At 56.1% G+C, this 14,683-nt stretch overlaps 3 protein-coding genes across 3 annotated transcripts in view; 2 read left to right on the top strand and 1 right to left on the bottom strand.

The window, feature by feature from the left end:
* Nucleotides 1–3,315, top strand: part of VOLCADRAFT_92611 (uncharacterized protein) — a gene marked incomplete at both ends in the record, with an annotated part of 10,790 nt that extends 7,475 nt beyond the window's left edge. The window contains 6 exons of the mRNA XM_002952032.1: nt 7–78; nt 478–726; nt 1,176–1,289; nt 1,752–1,853; nt 2,189–2,368; nt 3,145–3,315. Of these exons, the coding sequence (XP_002952078.1) occupies nt 7–78; nt 478–726; nt 1,176–1,289; nt 1,752–1,853; nt 2,189–2,368; nt 3,145–3,315 (888 nt within the window). The remainder of the gene's footprint in view (nt 1–6; nt 79–477; nt 727–1,175; nt 1,290–1,751; nt 1,854–2,188; nt 2,369–3,144) is intronic.
* A 1,727-nt stretch (nt 3,316–5,042) lies between these two features.
* On the bottom strand, nt 5,043–8,282 carry VOLCADRAFT_92610 (uncharacterized protein; the record flags this gene model as incomplete). The annotated part of the gene is made up of 6 exons (XM_002951960.1): nt 5,043–5,098; nt 5,218–5,257; nt 5,767–5,829; nt 6,820–7,007; nt 7,647–7,797; nt 8,217–8,282. 6 exons carry the CDS (start codon nt 8,280–8,282, stop codon nt 5,043–5,045), a joined length of 564 nt encoding a protein of 187 aa, XP_002952006.1.
* Nucleotides 8,283–9,152: 870 nt separating this feature from the next.
* Nucleotides 9,153–14,683, top strand: part of VOLCADRAFT_92609 (uncharacterized protein) — a gene marked incomplete at both ends in the record, with an annotated part of 6,442 nt that continues 911 nt past the window's right edge. The window contains 4 exons of the mRNA XM_002952031.1: nt 9,153–9,236; nt 10,441–10,485; nt 10,908–11,430; nt 13,000–13,052. Coding sequence (XP_002952077.1) covers nt 9,153–9,236; nt 10,441–10,485; nt 10,908–11,430; nt 13,000–13,052 — 705 coding nt within the window. The remainder of the gene's footprint in view (nt 9,237–10,440; nt 10,486–10,907; nt 11,431–12,999; nt 13,053–14,683) is intronic.

Genomic DNA, 14,683 nt, shown 5'->3' with positions numbered 1-14,683 from the left:
CTCCAGGCCCAGTACGACATTGAGTTGCGGATCATCAAGTGGGTCCTGCATTACGTGGGTGCCCGGTGCGCGAAGGAGGTAAGGTCCGTGCGGACCCATGGGTCGGACGAGTAAGACTTTTGGAGGTTTGGGCCCCCAGGAGCACATCGAAAATCCTCCAGATTCTCCAAGCACCTCCCCTACACACACACGCACACACGCGCACACACACACGCGCGCACACGCACACGCACACGCACACGCACACACAACTCCCCCAGCCACCGCCACCTTCACCGTCCGAGCACCCACCCCCAGCCCACACCGCGCTACTTCATCGCACTCGCCTAAACACATACATACATACATACATACATACATACATACATACATACATACATACATACATACATACATACATGCATATATATACATACGTACATACATACATACATACATACATATCCGTCCATATGCACATGCACTCGCCGCCCGCAGGCCTATGTCCGTGCACGCTACCAGCCTCCTAGGGGGCCCCCCGGCGCCTCCGTTGCCGCTGCCGTCTCTTCCGCCCGCACCGCCTGGCTGAGCCACAGCACCGCCCTGGGCAAGCTGGACGCCGCTTCCTCCTCCTCCTCCTCGTCGGGCCTGATCAGCCCTCTGTCCGCCTTCATGGTGGCTGAGGCACGGAGCAGCTCGGAGGGCGCCACGAAGGAAACCCTGGAGCTAATGAAGAAGGCGGCGATGGTGAGGTGGGGGACGAGGTCGACTGGGGGGGGAAGGAGGAGGAAGATGAGATGGGAGGTAGGGGGAGAGAGCGAGAGAGAGGAACGTAGCGAGGGGGCCGGAAGAGTTATTTATTTCGGAATTGAGGAGGGGAGATTGTTAAGAGGGGTCCGCAAGAGGATAGAACGGGGTGCGGTCCCTGTGCGTCACCGACTCAATAGAACCCAAATCCGCTTCCATGGCATGGCATGTATGTATGTATGCCGTGTGAGCATATGCGCGTGTGTGTTGGCATGTGTATGAGGGTATAAGTCACGCTTTCACGTTGACCTCGGCAGTGCATGCATTGCCCCGTGCTTTTCACATGTTGGGCCCCCCTTTTTCGTTTCCCTCTCTTCTCTTCCCCCACTTCACGCGTTCGTGGTTCGTCCTTCCCCCCCGCTTCCTTCTTGCTCCTGCCCTCCATGCAGGCTGCCGAGCGGCGCGGTGACGACCTGATGGCCTGGCTCGCCCGGCTGAATGTGGCCCAGCTGCTCATACACGGGGGGCAGGGACGCACGTTTTTGGAGGAGGAGGTGCTCGCGGTGTGTGAGAGGACTGCGGTTTTAGGACCCATGGGGCCCTTCGGACTTCTTTTTCAGCACCCTCCGCTCTTCTCTCCCACCCTTCCACTCCTGTCCGGGGGTTGGGGTGATTATTTGCATTACAGGGAGGGGGAAGGGGGGAAGGGGATGATGCACCGAAATGAACATGGCATAAAAGATGGGGGGTCCAAATACGGCCGCAAAACGTCCACGGGCAACACGGCCCCGATGCGCTACAGTTGATGGACGGCTGGAAGGTTGGTCCCTGAAAAGTACACACACACACACACACACACACATACAGACGGACGGACGCATCTGTGCCCCAACAGGGCGCCGGAACCCAGGGCGCATGTCCCCGTTGTGTATCACTTGTTGTTGCGTACGTTTGCTGGTTGAAATCAGCTCATATACACACACATCCGCGCACACATCGCGCTCCATCCTCCGCCTAATACGTAGGAGATTGACGCGGCGGCGGCCCAGCGGGCTTCTGTCGAGGGCTGGGGCGGTACCGTACTGTTGGAGAGCCGCTGCCGTACACTCAAAGACGCGCTGGCAAAGGTGAGCGCTGTTTGCGTGCTTATGGGGGAGAGGGGTGTGAGGTCTTGTGGGAGCACGAAAGGGAAAAGGAGGTAAAGGGCAGCAAGCCCGGCGAGGAGGTGGAGAGTGCAGCGTTAAGATACAGATATAAACCCAGGCTTGCCTTCCCGCATCGCTACGGCTTTCTTTTCCTTTGTATTTGAATTATCATTTATGCTGTCGTTGTTACCGGACATCGCGTCTGGGCTTCTAGCGTTGTACTTGCATTGAGGTAATAAAGTTTTACAGGTATTTTATGGCTCGTTTTTCGCGCACCGGTGGCGTGTTTTGGACTTGTGTTGCTCGTTGATCGGCAGAGTCTCCAGGAGGCTCGCGAGCTGCGGCAGAAGCAGTTGGCAGAGGCTGGGTCCGGTTCTGAAGGAGAGGCGGATTCGGGCCGGCTGCCGAGCATAATTATTCGCGACCAGGTTGGGACGCTGACGCCTGTGGCGTTGCCGCACCGGGAGTGCGCAGGCTGCAAGCGTTTGTTCGACAAGGTGAGTGAGGTCGCCGAGAGAAGCGCGCGTTGGGAAGATATGGCAGCAGCGTTGGACTAATTCGGATTTGCGGGAAGCGGAGGAGTTCCGAAAGTCGAAGGTATTTAGCGAGACAAGGTTAACGTAGGCAAAATGCAGGCTGGATGATAGCCTCATGCTTTCGCGGTATAGAACAGACGTTATGTTTGCATAATGTGTTTTTGTGTTTGTTACACTTTACAATGTACAATATATAAAATATATAAGGAAAACAGAACAAAAAAGAACAGGGCCTAGTTGTGTCCTGCGAAAATTGCAATTTAAATTCCAAAAAGTGCGCCCGGTGAGATTTGAACTCACGCAGCTTTCGCTATGGGAAAGCTCATTCTCTAGCTTGAGACCCACCCGTTAGACCACTCCGGCACAGGCGCCCGGGAAACCCGGAAGCTGAGAGATAATTTAATGAAAATTGTTGCGCATATATTGTAGCAACGTTGTGTCACACTCACAACTGCCGTCTCGGTAGTTGCAAACGCTTTAGTTTTCCCTCGACCCCGTTTCTGTAAATTTCTGTAAAACGCGTTCCTAGCTCTCCCGGCGGATGATGGCGTGTCGGGTTCCCCCGGCTTTTCTCCATCCATATCGACATGTCGCCCTCCTCTCCCCATTTGCTTTCCTGTCACCTTGCCTACTTGAGCCCCGCCCGTTCGCCAAGACCGCTATGCCGCACCCCCTGACTCTGCTCTCCCCCTCCCTCTCTCCCCTCCTTTCCCGTGCTCAACACGTCCTGCCCCAAGGCGTTAATGTGTGGCAAGTGCAAGCAGGCCTGGTATTGCGGTCGTGAATGTCAGGTGGCGCACTGGCGTGCCGGCCACAAGAATGAATGCGCGGCTCTTGCAAACGCGGCTGCAGTCGCGGCGGCAGGGAGGACTACTAAAGGCGGCGATGGTGACGACGGCACAGCGTGACGTGACAAAAGCAGGGGCACAGCCAATAATTTGCGACTGCTGTGGCGGCGGCCGCAGCAGCTGCTTGCTCCGCCGTGTTTTGCCAAAGCACCGCCACTACACGCAAAGTCTCATCGTTAGAGGAGCGCTGCCATGGCCTGTATGTAGTTCCTGTGTGTGAGGACATGAATCTTAAGTAACAATAAAACGGATAGGCCTGTACATGTATCTGCCAGTCTGTACTAGGGCTCGATGCCTAATTTCAAGTCTTAGTTTTCTTCGGAGTCTGTTTCCAATCGCAAGGTATACGACATGGATCTCGTACTTTAGCAAGATGGTTTGCCGCTCCAGGTGGTGAAGGTGTAACCCGGTCCTGCCGCACATGGTTGGTTAGTTCACTGGATGGATGGATGGATGGATGGATGCTATGATGGCTGGGAGGCACACATGGGAGGAGTTGCGGGCAGAGGGATGCGATGCCATGATTGGTCGGTCGGTCCGTCCGGTGGGTACCTCTTCCAAAACCCAAAACATCAACGCAAAGCGCAACACGGAGGTCAACAGAGAGGATGAAGCGGACCGACATACATACATACATAGATACATACCTGTTAAATTTTGTGGTGGAAAAAAACGCGGAACACACCAAACGGATCTTACATCATGTGCTCTGTACGTCAACCTCCATGCACCTCTACAACCCCGGACGGTTGGTTATCTTCTCACCGTGCGTGCATGCGTCTTCAAGCAAGTGCACATGCACAAAAAGCAGCCCTTCGAACAACTCAACAAATACACAATCGAACCTCGAAGCTCAACGGTGGTGGACCCGACCGATCACCGAATATCACAGGCCGTACCTATTCCGTACGCTCAGCGTGCCATGTATTCATTACTTACGGCATGCACCACTATCCGCAACGTTAATATGCATATCGCCATATAATCCATGACCACGTGCCTGATGATGAGTCTGTATTTACTCTTTGCTGCTGTTTGCTTTAAGCTCTTCCTCCAGCTAATCGGGTGACCTGGCAAAGAAATACACACACAGGCATGATCACCGGATGCATTAACTTCTGTCCACGACGCGTGCCGTGGTCCTGGCGGGCCTATTTACTTGTAACCGCCAACGGAAAACAACAACGACAACAACAACAACACAGAAGACTTTGTTAGCTCAGCCGCCCGACCCCGTCCCCAGCGGGATAGCTGTCCATGCCTCTCCAGGGTTCACGATGCGGCCACATTGCGCTGCCGGTGGACGGTCAAATCCACTGTAACACCCTCCATTTTCAATCTAACCGCCAGCCCGGCCATAAAGCAGGCTCTTCTACACCAACACGAAAAAAACATCTATATCGCCGATAAGCTCCGTAATGGTTCAGAGCTGCTTATCACGACCTGAGAAACAAATAGAAACGGAAATCCGTCTCACCGCACACATCGCCAAAACATGAACACCCTCCGAGTTACACTCTGGTAGGTCCCCGGCTATCCGACACGTCCCGTACGATATGTCCCGCTTGTTCTCCCGGGAATGCGTCTTTCTCTCTCCTCTCTCCTGGTAAGCCTGCCTGCCTGCCTGTCTGTCTGTCTGTTTGTCTGTCTGTCTGCAGCGGCGGTCTCTTCATTTGACCGATTTCAATGGTTCAATAATGCACAACAAAGCACAGGCATGGGATCGTGCAGTGCGCAGCAGCTCACCACCGGCCTATCCGTAATGGTAATCCACATGGAGGGGAACCTTAATCTGTCGGCCACTGCGGGTCACAACAAGGCTGCTGCTGCTGCCGGAATTCGCCTGCGGTGCCGCCGGTGCAGGCGCCGCGACGGCGGCGGCGGAGGCGGCAGCAGCGTGGGCGGTGGGGCCGGAGGCGCCGGTGACAGCGGCGGCGGCCTCAACAGCGTTCAGGCGCATACCTGACTCCTCCCTGGGTGTGAGGTCGCGTACGTCGCAAAGCTGCGGATATAGCGCGAGTAGGGGGCAACATGATCGGGTGTTGGTGAGGACGAGGTTAGAGGGGCCGGAATGCAGGTCTGACCCGTCTTTTAGATGGTGCTATACACGGATCATAGCTCTCGACGCGAGGGGGGAAGGCGCGCGCGGTTTGTTGTGAAGGTTTGCAAGGGATGGGGGCATCACGCGGCGTGCTTGGCATCTGAGGGCATCACTGCAAAATGCACTCGCGGCCGTTCTGAACACACTCTTCTTTTCAGCGAAATGGAGAAGCATATATATTAACGTTTTGACTTCAAATTGTACTGATGCATGGACGCACGGATGTATGGATGTACGGATGTACGGATGCACAATACACCAGGTCAGCGGCTGAAAGACACACGAGCTGAAGGATAACATGCGAACAGCAGTGGGGGAAGTTCACTCGTACATTGTACGAACACCAAACTTTGGAAAAAAATGAAGATTATTGGTCGCCTTGTCTTTCGCAATGTGGCCTCCTGACTCACCGATGAATTGCCGCGCGGGGCTGCCTCCAGCGAACGCATCGTGGGGCACCATGGGCTTACTGTCTGCGTGGCTGCGGCACCCGTAATGTGGGCACAGACAGGTGCCGTTGGGCCGTGGTTGACGCCGCCGCCGCCGCCATTACTTCCCCCCCCGCCGCCACTCCCGTCACTGTCGGCGGCGCCGGTAGCATTGCGCCGACGCCGTTTCGCGTCTCCTCCCCCGTCATCGGCGGCAACGGCCCAATGCCCTGCCGATGTGCCTGCCTGGGGCTCCCTCGGCGAGAGCCCGAAGCCGTCAGCGGCAAAATAAGCAAGCAAGTGCTGATGCTGATGCTGCCTGTGCTGGGAAGGAACTGGCACCGATGTCATTGGGAACCTGAGCTCTGGCTCTAGTGACGGCAGCCGTGGTGGCGCCGGCCGCAGTGGTGGCAGCAGCAGTCGCGGTGGCGGCGGCGGCGGCTGCTGCGGTTGTGGCGGCAGTGGCCGCGGTTGTGGCGGCGGCGGCTGCGGTAGTGGCGGCAGCGGCCGCGGTTGTGGCGGCGTCGTCTGTGGTAATGGCGGCAGCGGTCGCGGTGGCGGCGGCAGCCGCCGCGGTTGTGGCGGCAGCGGCCGCGGTGGCGGCGGCGGCAGCCGCGACGGTGGCGGCAGCGGCCGCGGTTGTGGCGGCGGCGGCCGCAGTTGTGGTGGCAGCGGCCGCGGCGGTGGCGGCAGCGGCCGCGGTTGTGGCGGCAGCGGCCGCGGTTGTGGCGGCAGCGGCCGCGGTTGTGGCGGCAGCGTCCGCGGTTGTGGCGGCGGCGGCCGCGGTTGTGGCGGCAGCGGCCGCGGTTGTGGAGGCAGCGGCCGCGGTTGTGGCGGCAGCGGCCGCGGTTGTGGCGGCAGCGGCCGCGGTTGTGGCGGCAGCGGCAGCACTGGCGGCAGGGGCTGCGGTGGTGGCGGCAGCGGCCTCAGCGGTCGCGGCAGCGGCAGTAGCGGCCGCGGTGGCGGACGCGGCAACGAGAGGTCCAGCTCTTGTTGTTGTCGCTTCCTGCCTCGCGCGCCAAGCGACATCTCCACCAATGCGCAGGCCGCCATATGCGTCTCAACGTCCTGCTCATCCTCGACTTGCTGGTCGTAGGGCGGCGGGGAAGCGCGGTAGTCGTAGGCGTCTACCGGTGGGCCAGGCGGCGCCCACATGAGAGGGTTCATTTCTGCGAAGCTCGTTCCGACCCCCTCGGACAGCGGCTCCCAGGGCCACAGCAGATCTGGAAGGGGAGGGACGGATTTGCGTGTTCTCATCCATCCATCCACTCATCCACCCATGCATGTGTGAATCCATTCATCCGCTCATCCAACCACTCATCCACCCATCCGTTCATACGCCCCCCCGGCTTTTACGGACACACCCGCACTTGTGTGCGGAACTTGTGTGTGTGTGTGTGTGTGTGTGTGTGTTACATGGTTGGGGGGTGCGTGACCCCATACCTGTAAAACTACCCATACGAGCCGAAGGCCCAAGGGCAATACTACAACGCCTAAAAGCCACGGAGAAAAGGAAAAAAAACACCGCACATCAGCCCAGACTAGCGTCCAAAGGGGGTAATTGAGTTTCGGTGAGCCCACATACGTTCCAACATCCTCGCCAGGCGTGCGGGTTCCCATTGCATGGCCTCCAACATACTCTGTTGATGATCGAATCCCTCTTCAGCACGAATATCATTATAGGCTGGGCGGAACTTGTAACTTGTAACTTTCTGGGGTCGTCCCGGGCTCTCAAGAGGTGAGGTGGGGCACGTGCACGGAACCCTGTTGCGACTTCAGGAGCTTTGATAACACGGTAAGATCATGATATAGCCGAATGGCCCAAGAAATTCACCAGTTTACTACATTTGATGACCTCCTACCGGCTAAGGTGCCGTCGTAGTTATGCGGCTGGTCATTGTTGATGAAGCTTTCCGTTGTTGGTAAACCTTGCCAGCCAGGTGCCATGTGGGGATACGCCATGGAACCCATTTCCTCCCGCGCAAAAGACGGTGTCACAAAGCTTTCCCGGTGCTGCATCGTAGTACACGAGGGCCTGGGTATTGGGGGGAAGGTGACGTGAAGCGAGGGGTTGGAAAGGGCCCCGTCGGGATGCTTCTATCCTTGGAACGAAGAACAAGCAGACCTGGCTAGCCCCCACCCTCGCCTAGCGGTGAGAACCAGATGTGGGCTAGAAGACAGGATCTCCGCCTTGGACTTTTGCAGTTCGTATGGCGTAGTACAGTGTGGTAGTGGTCGACGGTGCTGTATCGCGATAACTCGTAGAAATGAAAATGACAATGTGTTCAAGTGGCCCAGAAGCCTCCCACTCTGTAACAATTCAATATAGATGTGGGCTGGGAGATGGGCTGGGCATCAAGAGAAACGCAGACTAGCAGAAGACAACTGGTTACCAGCAATCCGCCAAACATCACGCCGATCTGGCGACCCACCTCGCCGATGGACGCATAGGCAAACTGACGACTCGCATTGATCGATCCATCGACGCAGGCAAGCATGCATATAAGAGATGCGCAAGTAAGAAGATCGGGAGAAGTGCTTCGTTATTACACTCGCTAGACCGCAATAGCGCGCTTCCCTAACAGAATTTAAACCGACAAGAATTAAAAGCTTACCGCAACGAGTGGATGTAAGTCTTGAAGCGGCCTTGACGTCTTGTTCGAGAGTGAAGAAGCACAAGCCAAGGCCGTGCGCCCGGATCGCTGGGCGGATGTAATTGAAATTAATTATAACCTCTCAATCTAACAAATAATGAAAGAAGGAAGCGTTTGTAAGTTATATTAGGGCCTCTGGAAGGAGATCTACTAGCGTTCTATAGCGTAATCCGGACACAGCTATATCGGCGCTGCAAAGCATTTGAAAGTTATAGAGAGCTATGAATAGATGTGCATTTAGGACCTGTTTGAACCGGAAAAGGAGCAAAATGGAGGCTTGGCAACGGCGCTGGGCACCACCCACAGAATGCTCACGCCAAGATGATTCAGTCCTTTAGACGCTAAATCAGCATCTAAACCTTAAGAATAAACTTACCTTGCCTTTTTTGGGTGCGCTGGCGCGCCGGTTGACGTTATGCGGCTCGGCAGGGATTCGCGGCCAATTTCTGCGCTGTCCTGCGCTGCGCTGTAAAAACTCTACCTGCAGCACTACTATGCAACCGAGCTACACAAACTGTTTCTGTGCAGAAAAGGGATCTTGGTCCTAGGTAAAATGCCAAATGGCAGCCGTACATGTCATCTCACGACACGACAACAATAATCATCTGGACAATAGGACAGTGGTTCGGCACATGCACATGGCAGGGTTTCCAGCAGGTTTCCTATTAACCGGAGCAACAAGACACTTTTTTTGCCAGGGTCACTGACAATTTCATGCGGAATCTGCTTCATGGCGACGTAACCGCTGCGGCTATGCGGGGCAAATCATTGCCACTCGCTAGTCGACTGCTGACAGCGGTGGGTCTTCGTAATGCTTGGGGTTGGCCTGTAACGCATCGCTTTATCCGAGAGGAAAGTTTGCAGGAACAGCTTGTGTAACGAAATTTATCTTTGCCGTTGCATTCGGTTCGTCTTAGCTTCAGGCGCGGCGCTCACTGTGCCCAATATATTCAAGGCACGATTGCTGCGGAGGAAAGCCAGCTAGGCGGGGTTCCTTTCCCATTCTCCCATACACTTGCTTTTGACCTGCTTCCGTGCAGTTACCCCAGCCAGAGCCAGATTTCTACCAAGAATGAATCATAACGCGAACCAGGAATGATATGTAAGGCTTTTGAGACGCTATACCGCTAGAGGGCTGGCTCCTGTCCGGTCGGCTCATCCATGGAAAGGCCGAAACGGTCCTGAAATCCAACAATTTACCACGCAAAATTGGATGGAAGTTTCTAATTTGACTTTAATTATGTATGTTTTCAACTAATACGCTTGCAAAGTTCTCTTGAGAAGTTTTGTGCCCTTTCGGACGCCCCGGCACAGAAAATACTTTTGTAGAACAGTAAAGCGAGCATCTAAATGCAATTATATTTAGGTAGCTATTATAATACCGAATACAAGCTAGCTTTCAGCTCTTTAGCCAGCGGACTTCGCCCTTTGGACTTCCCTATTTGCGCAAAGCGGAAAGGCGTGCGCTAGGACGTGATACAGGGTATAAATGTGTGCCCTATAATGAATATGTTGTTTGCAAGCCTTCAACCTGAGCTGGGTATCGGTTGGAAAGTTTTTCCCTTAATTGGGACCTGTTGGGAACCCCAGCTTCTTGTGCTTGATGCCACTGTGATGTGCAGTGAACCACCTTGAGATAATACGTTCTCGGAATTGCTTTGCTTGAGCTCAATCGTTCAAAGACCGACTACCCGGCTGGTGCAAGTCACTTGCCTCCGAGACGTGCGAGGCGCGTAGTGGAATCCCAAGCGCAAAGCTTGCCGATATATTACGCTCAGTCTCTTTCCATTCATAATGTATAGATGCAGTAATCCAATTTTGGAATGTACTATGAGCCGTGATACGGGGGGCCCAAGAAGGGCTTCGGAGCCAACTGCATCAACACTGCGGGGCCCGGCGATCCATTTCAAATAGCCACAGCAACTCATCGTTGGAAAAATATTGTGAATCGCGCACACGCTGCCGCCACCTCAGCCACTTGCGGTGCGACCCTGTTCCCGAGGCAAGCCCAGGAACCAAGTCGCTGGACACCGGCAACCAAGGCACGGTAAGCAGTCTAATTCTTGAAAAGTATACAAAGCGCTTTAGCGCTTGGGCAGCTTTCGGCGGTACGCGAAGTCAACAGTGGACTCACCGAGACTCACGCACGCACGCACTCTGGCCGCCCCAACTACCGTGCGCCTATCTATGTATGCAGGCAGCGGCAAATGCATGTAGCTTCATGCCTAATACATATTACGAATCCGGTGTTGGGCGGATCGGTGACGAGATACGAATCTAGTTTGCCGGGTATTCGTGTTCTTGCGTGTTAAGAGCGGCCTTGCTCCTTATTTTTCATCGATCCCGTTGATTCATACTAACATGGTATCGCTGTTGTTAATGGCGAAATCTTTTGCGCACACGCCCGATTATATCGCTTGATCTCCCTTCTTGGCGCACTGTTCCTGCTTCTGTTTGTCCCGGCCACAGTTGGCAGTAACAGGCGGTGGGGTCAGCCCTAGTAGTTTTACTTTGAAATTGGCGATGGCGGACAACGAGCGCCCCGGCAACGAGCCCACCGTGAGCGCCTGGCAGCGCTGGGTCTGCCTGCCCTTCGGTGTGTTCAACGGTCCGGCCATCTTCTCCGGCCAAGCCGCTGGGGTGGCGCCCCGCGGCGCCAGCACCTCCCCGCATCCGGAGCGCAACGGCCATGAGAGCGCCGAGCAGCCCAAGGCGGCCAGCTGCGGAAATGACGACTACGTGATCGTGGGGCCGCTGCCCGCTGCTGCCGACACTGTTGAAGGGGAGGGCGCCGCCGGGGCCTCCGATGACGGGCGGGCCCCTGCTGGCCAGGTGGTTGCCCACGCAGCGGATATTTCGCCACCCGGCAACCCGTCAGAGGAAAGCGGCCCAGCGCCCTCGGCGGGCAACACCCCCACCGATCAAGTTAATGATGCTGTGCAGGCTGTGCAGGCTGAGCAGGCTGAGCAGGCTGTGCAGGCTGAAGCGCCCAGTGTGTGAAGCTAATTTAGTGCGGGAAAGCCTGCTGGTTGGTGTCTTAGGGTTCTTTGGCATACTGCGGCAGACTCAGGTTGACAGGGCTGATGGAGCGGACGAAGCGTGGAAGATTCGGTCGGCGGGGCCCGGGTGGGGACATGCTGCTGCTGGGCTGCAATTATTCGCATGAGGAACCGGCAGCGGTGCGATTCGAACCGACACCTGGGGACCTGTGGTGGCGTTGATGAAGGTGATGTTGGTGGTGGCTCACCCCGCTGGTGGTGGTGGTGGTGGTGGTGGTGGTGGTGGTGGTGGTGGTGGTGGTGGTGGTGGTGGTGGTGGTGGTGGTGGTGGTGGTGGTGGTGGTGGTGGTGGTGGTGGTGGTGGTGGTGGTGGTGGTGGTGGTGGTGGTGGTGGTGGTGGTGAGCCAGGGGAGCTCCATGCAGTGGAAATATCGCGAGGCGTGCGGCAGCTGGTGTATGTGTATTTGGACGGGAGGCCCTTCACTTTGCACTGCGCTGCTACAAACAGCCCAGAGTGGAGTTCGTGGAATGCTGCTCGGGGGGTTTGAGGCGGGCAGTCGGGGGGGCCGAAGTGTGTGTAGGTATGTGTGCGTGTATGTGTGTGTGTGTGTGTGTGTGCGAGTGCGAGTGGGAGTTGAAATTACCCTGGCTTTCTATTGCCGGGGGACGCTACCCGGCCCCATGGGTGAGACCTCCCACACACTCTGACGTTTTGGAGGTGCGTTCCATCGATCCGTGTGTATGTATGTGTGTTGAGTCGCTGGGTGGCAGACATTGGAACTGCTTTGCAGGGTACGTCCGTGGCAAGTACAGGTCCAACTTTCGCAATGCGTGGATTACTAGTGCTGTTTCACAATATCTTGATTCGTGATATCATTTTCGAGTGTCATCCCAGATCAGGGTCAGATTGTCGGTCACACAGCGCTCTTTGCCACAGCGGGACACGGAGCTGTACCCGGCGCAACAGATCTACAAGCGAGCTGATGGTGTTGAAGCTGCTGCTACTGCTACTGCCCACTACTACCGGTAATGCCTGGTGCTTGGTGCGGCAGTTCATGGACGAGTTGCTAGAGGAGGGTGTGAGACAGGACGATGTACGGCACACTTGTACGGCAGGTGTATCCCTCCTAAGGCAGATGCTTCTTTCGCTTGCGTATTTCTGCAATCCCGTCATCACGCACAATAGGGAGGTGCTTTATTAATAGGGAAAACTCGTCGTAGTCGTCGTAGTCGTCGTCGCAGTAGTAGTACGAGTAAAGTAGTAGTAGTAGTAATAGTAGAAGTCGCCATCGTTGTCGTCGTCATCTCCGTAGGACGATCTTGGTCATTCAGCAAAGGTCAAAAGTTATGTGGATTGACATTTACGTTCTCGCCTCTTGCGGCATCAGTCCTTGCTGGGGTATGCGATGGAGCTCCCAAGCTGAAGTATGGACCGGACAGATGGATGGTCACGGGGGTCGCCCCGTATGCATGTCCGTAGCTGCACCGGGAAGTAATAATCAAAGGTGCCGCCGGTGGGCCGTCGCTTCAAAGAGCTGTATGTTCCCCTGTCTGTATTATAGGCCCTGAGAACAACCGTGCAATTCGAGGGGCACGAAGCGGAGAACAACTAGGGGTGCGTGTGTGCTATTATTTTGTTGCGCAATTGTGGTGATAATGTAAATATAAAACCGAATTCCTTACATGCGGATTGCTATCGCGGTTCAGATCATAAAAACACTGCTATCGAAAAGAACTCGCCCGACAGACAGACAGACAGACAGACAGACAGACAAACAGAGTGCGTCCAACCACTCCATCCTATCGATTGTGGGGGAGTTGGTAGGAGTCCGCAGGTGGCTGCAGTGAGGGTGCGGATGAGGGGGAGGTTGCTGCCCAGGAGGGCCGTACTTCTAGGTTCGTGCATGCGGCAGGGCTGAGTTCTCTCGAGGTACGAGGTCGGGGTCCTTGTACTGCGGGACGTGGTGAGTACGGAAGGGCCTTGACAGCCAGCCGTCTTGGTAGAGCGGTAAAAGGGGGGGCCCGAGCTGGCTACCCTTCCCCCCATCGGCGGGTTTTTCCAGAGGCCTGGTCGCCGGGTGTCGTGGCAGGCTCTTCCCGTTCGCGCACTTTTTGAGTTGATCCCAGTGTAATGTAGGGGCGGCATGGACACATGCGGTGATACCCCCCCAGCGGTTGATACCTCCCCTGGACCTCACTAGCCCAGGGAGGAAAAGCCGGGTTGAGAAGAGGTCCCGGGAGGCTGTTCGGCGTCTTGTGGTGTGAGTTTGTTGCTGATGAACTAGGTGAATCAGATAATGACGATATGTACAAGCAAGCACTCTTTGCGCTCTTTCTGTTTGAAGCTTTTTGGAGCTTGGTGACTTCCCAAGCTGGGATGACTCGTCGGGCTCCCGGTCGCCCTGGTCCTGAACGCATGCTCCTTGAGCTTTTCCTGGCCTTTCCCCGGGTGCGACTTCGATGATGTTAGGTGACCAGCGGACCTAGAGCCCGTTAAGCTGTAGCGCTACCCCCCAGTGGCAAACGCTGCTTGGTGCCGGCCGTCGTACCTCGTACGCGGTCTGACCCGGGGCCTGAATGCATGACACTAACCAGCCGTGTGCGTCTGGCCCCCCCCACTGTGCGTGTTTCGGCCCTGGGCCCCCGGCTTTTAAGCCCACAGTGTAATCAACATACATACATACATACATGCCCTAGCTGAGACTTGCGGGCTCGCTCTAGCGGGACCTGAGAGCCCTTCGTGGTGTCTTCACTGCAGCGCCATCCCCGGATGGAGTGGCTGCGGAGTGGCTGCGTAGAGTGTTGGCAGTCTGAGTCGGGGTCGGGAGCACACAAGACTAACCGACTTGTGCTGTGTGCTCCCGACCCTTGCGCTGTGTTTCGGCTTCGGCCCCCGGCTCTCGCGGCCCACAGTGTAATCTAAGTCATACATACATACATACATACATACATACATACATACATACATACATACATACATGCGAGCTCTCTGAGATGCTCGGTTCGTTCGGTCGGCAGGAAGAGCCCCCCAGTTGCGACTTCGTTTATGTTAGGAGACCAACGGGCATAGATCCCGTCTAGTTGGAGCGCCAAACAAGCGCTGTTGCGTGCCGGCCGTCGTTTCCCGTGCGGCCTGACCCGGGGGCGGAGTGCATGAGACTAACCAGCCGTATGCACCCGCCCCCCGCGCTGTGCTTCGGCCCTGGGCCCCCGGCTTTTCAGCCCACAGTGTAATCAACGTCATAC

Source organism: Volvox carteri (genome assembly GCF_000143455.1).
Source record: "Volvox carteri f. nagariensis unplaced genomic scaffold VOLCAscaffold_27, whole genome shotgun sequence".
Classification (NCBI taxonomy): Eukaryota; Viridiplantae; Chlorophyta; class Chlorophyceae; order Chlamydomonadales; family Volvocaceae; genus Volvox; species Volvox carteri.
This window is presented reverse-complemented; position numbering and strand designations above follow the sequence as displayed.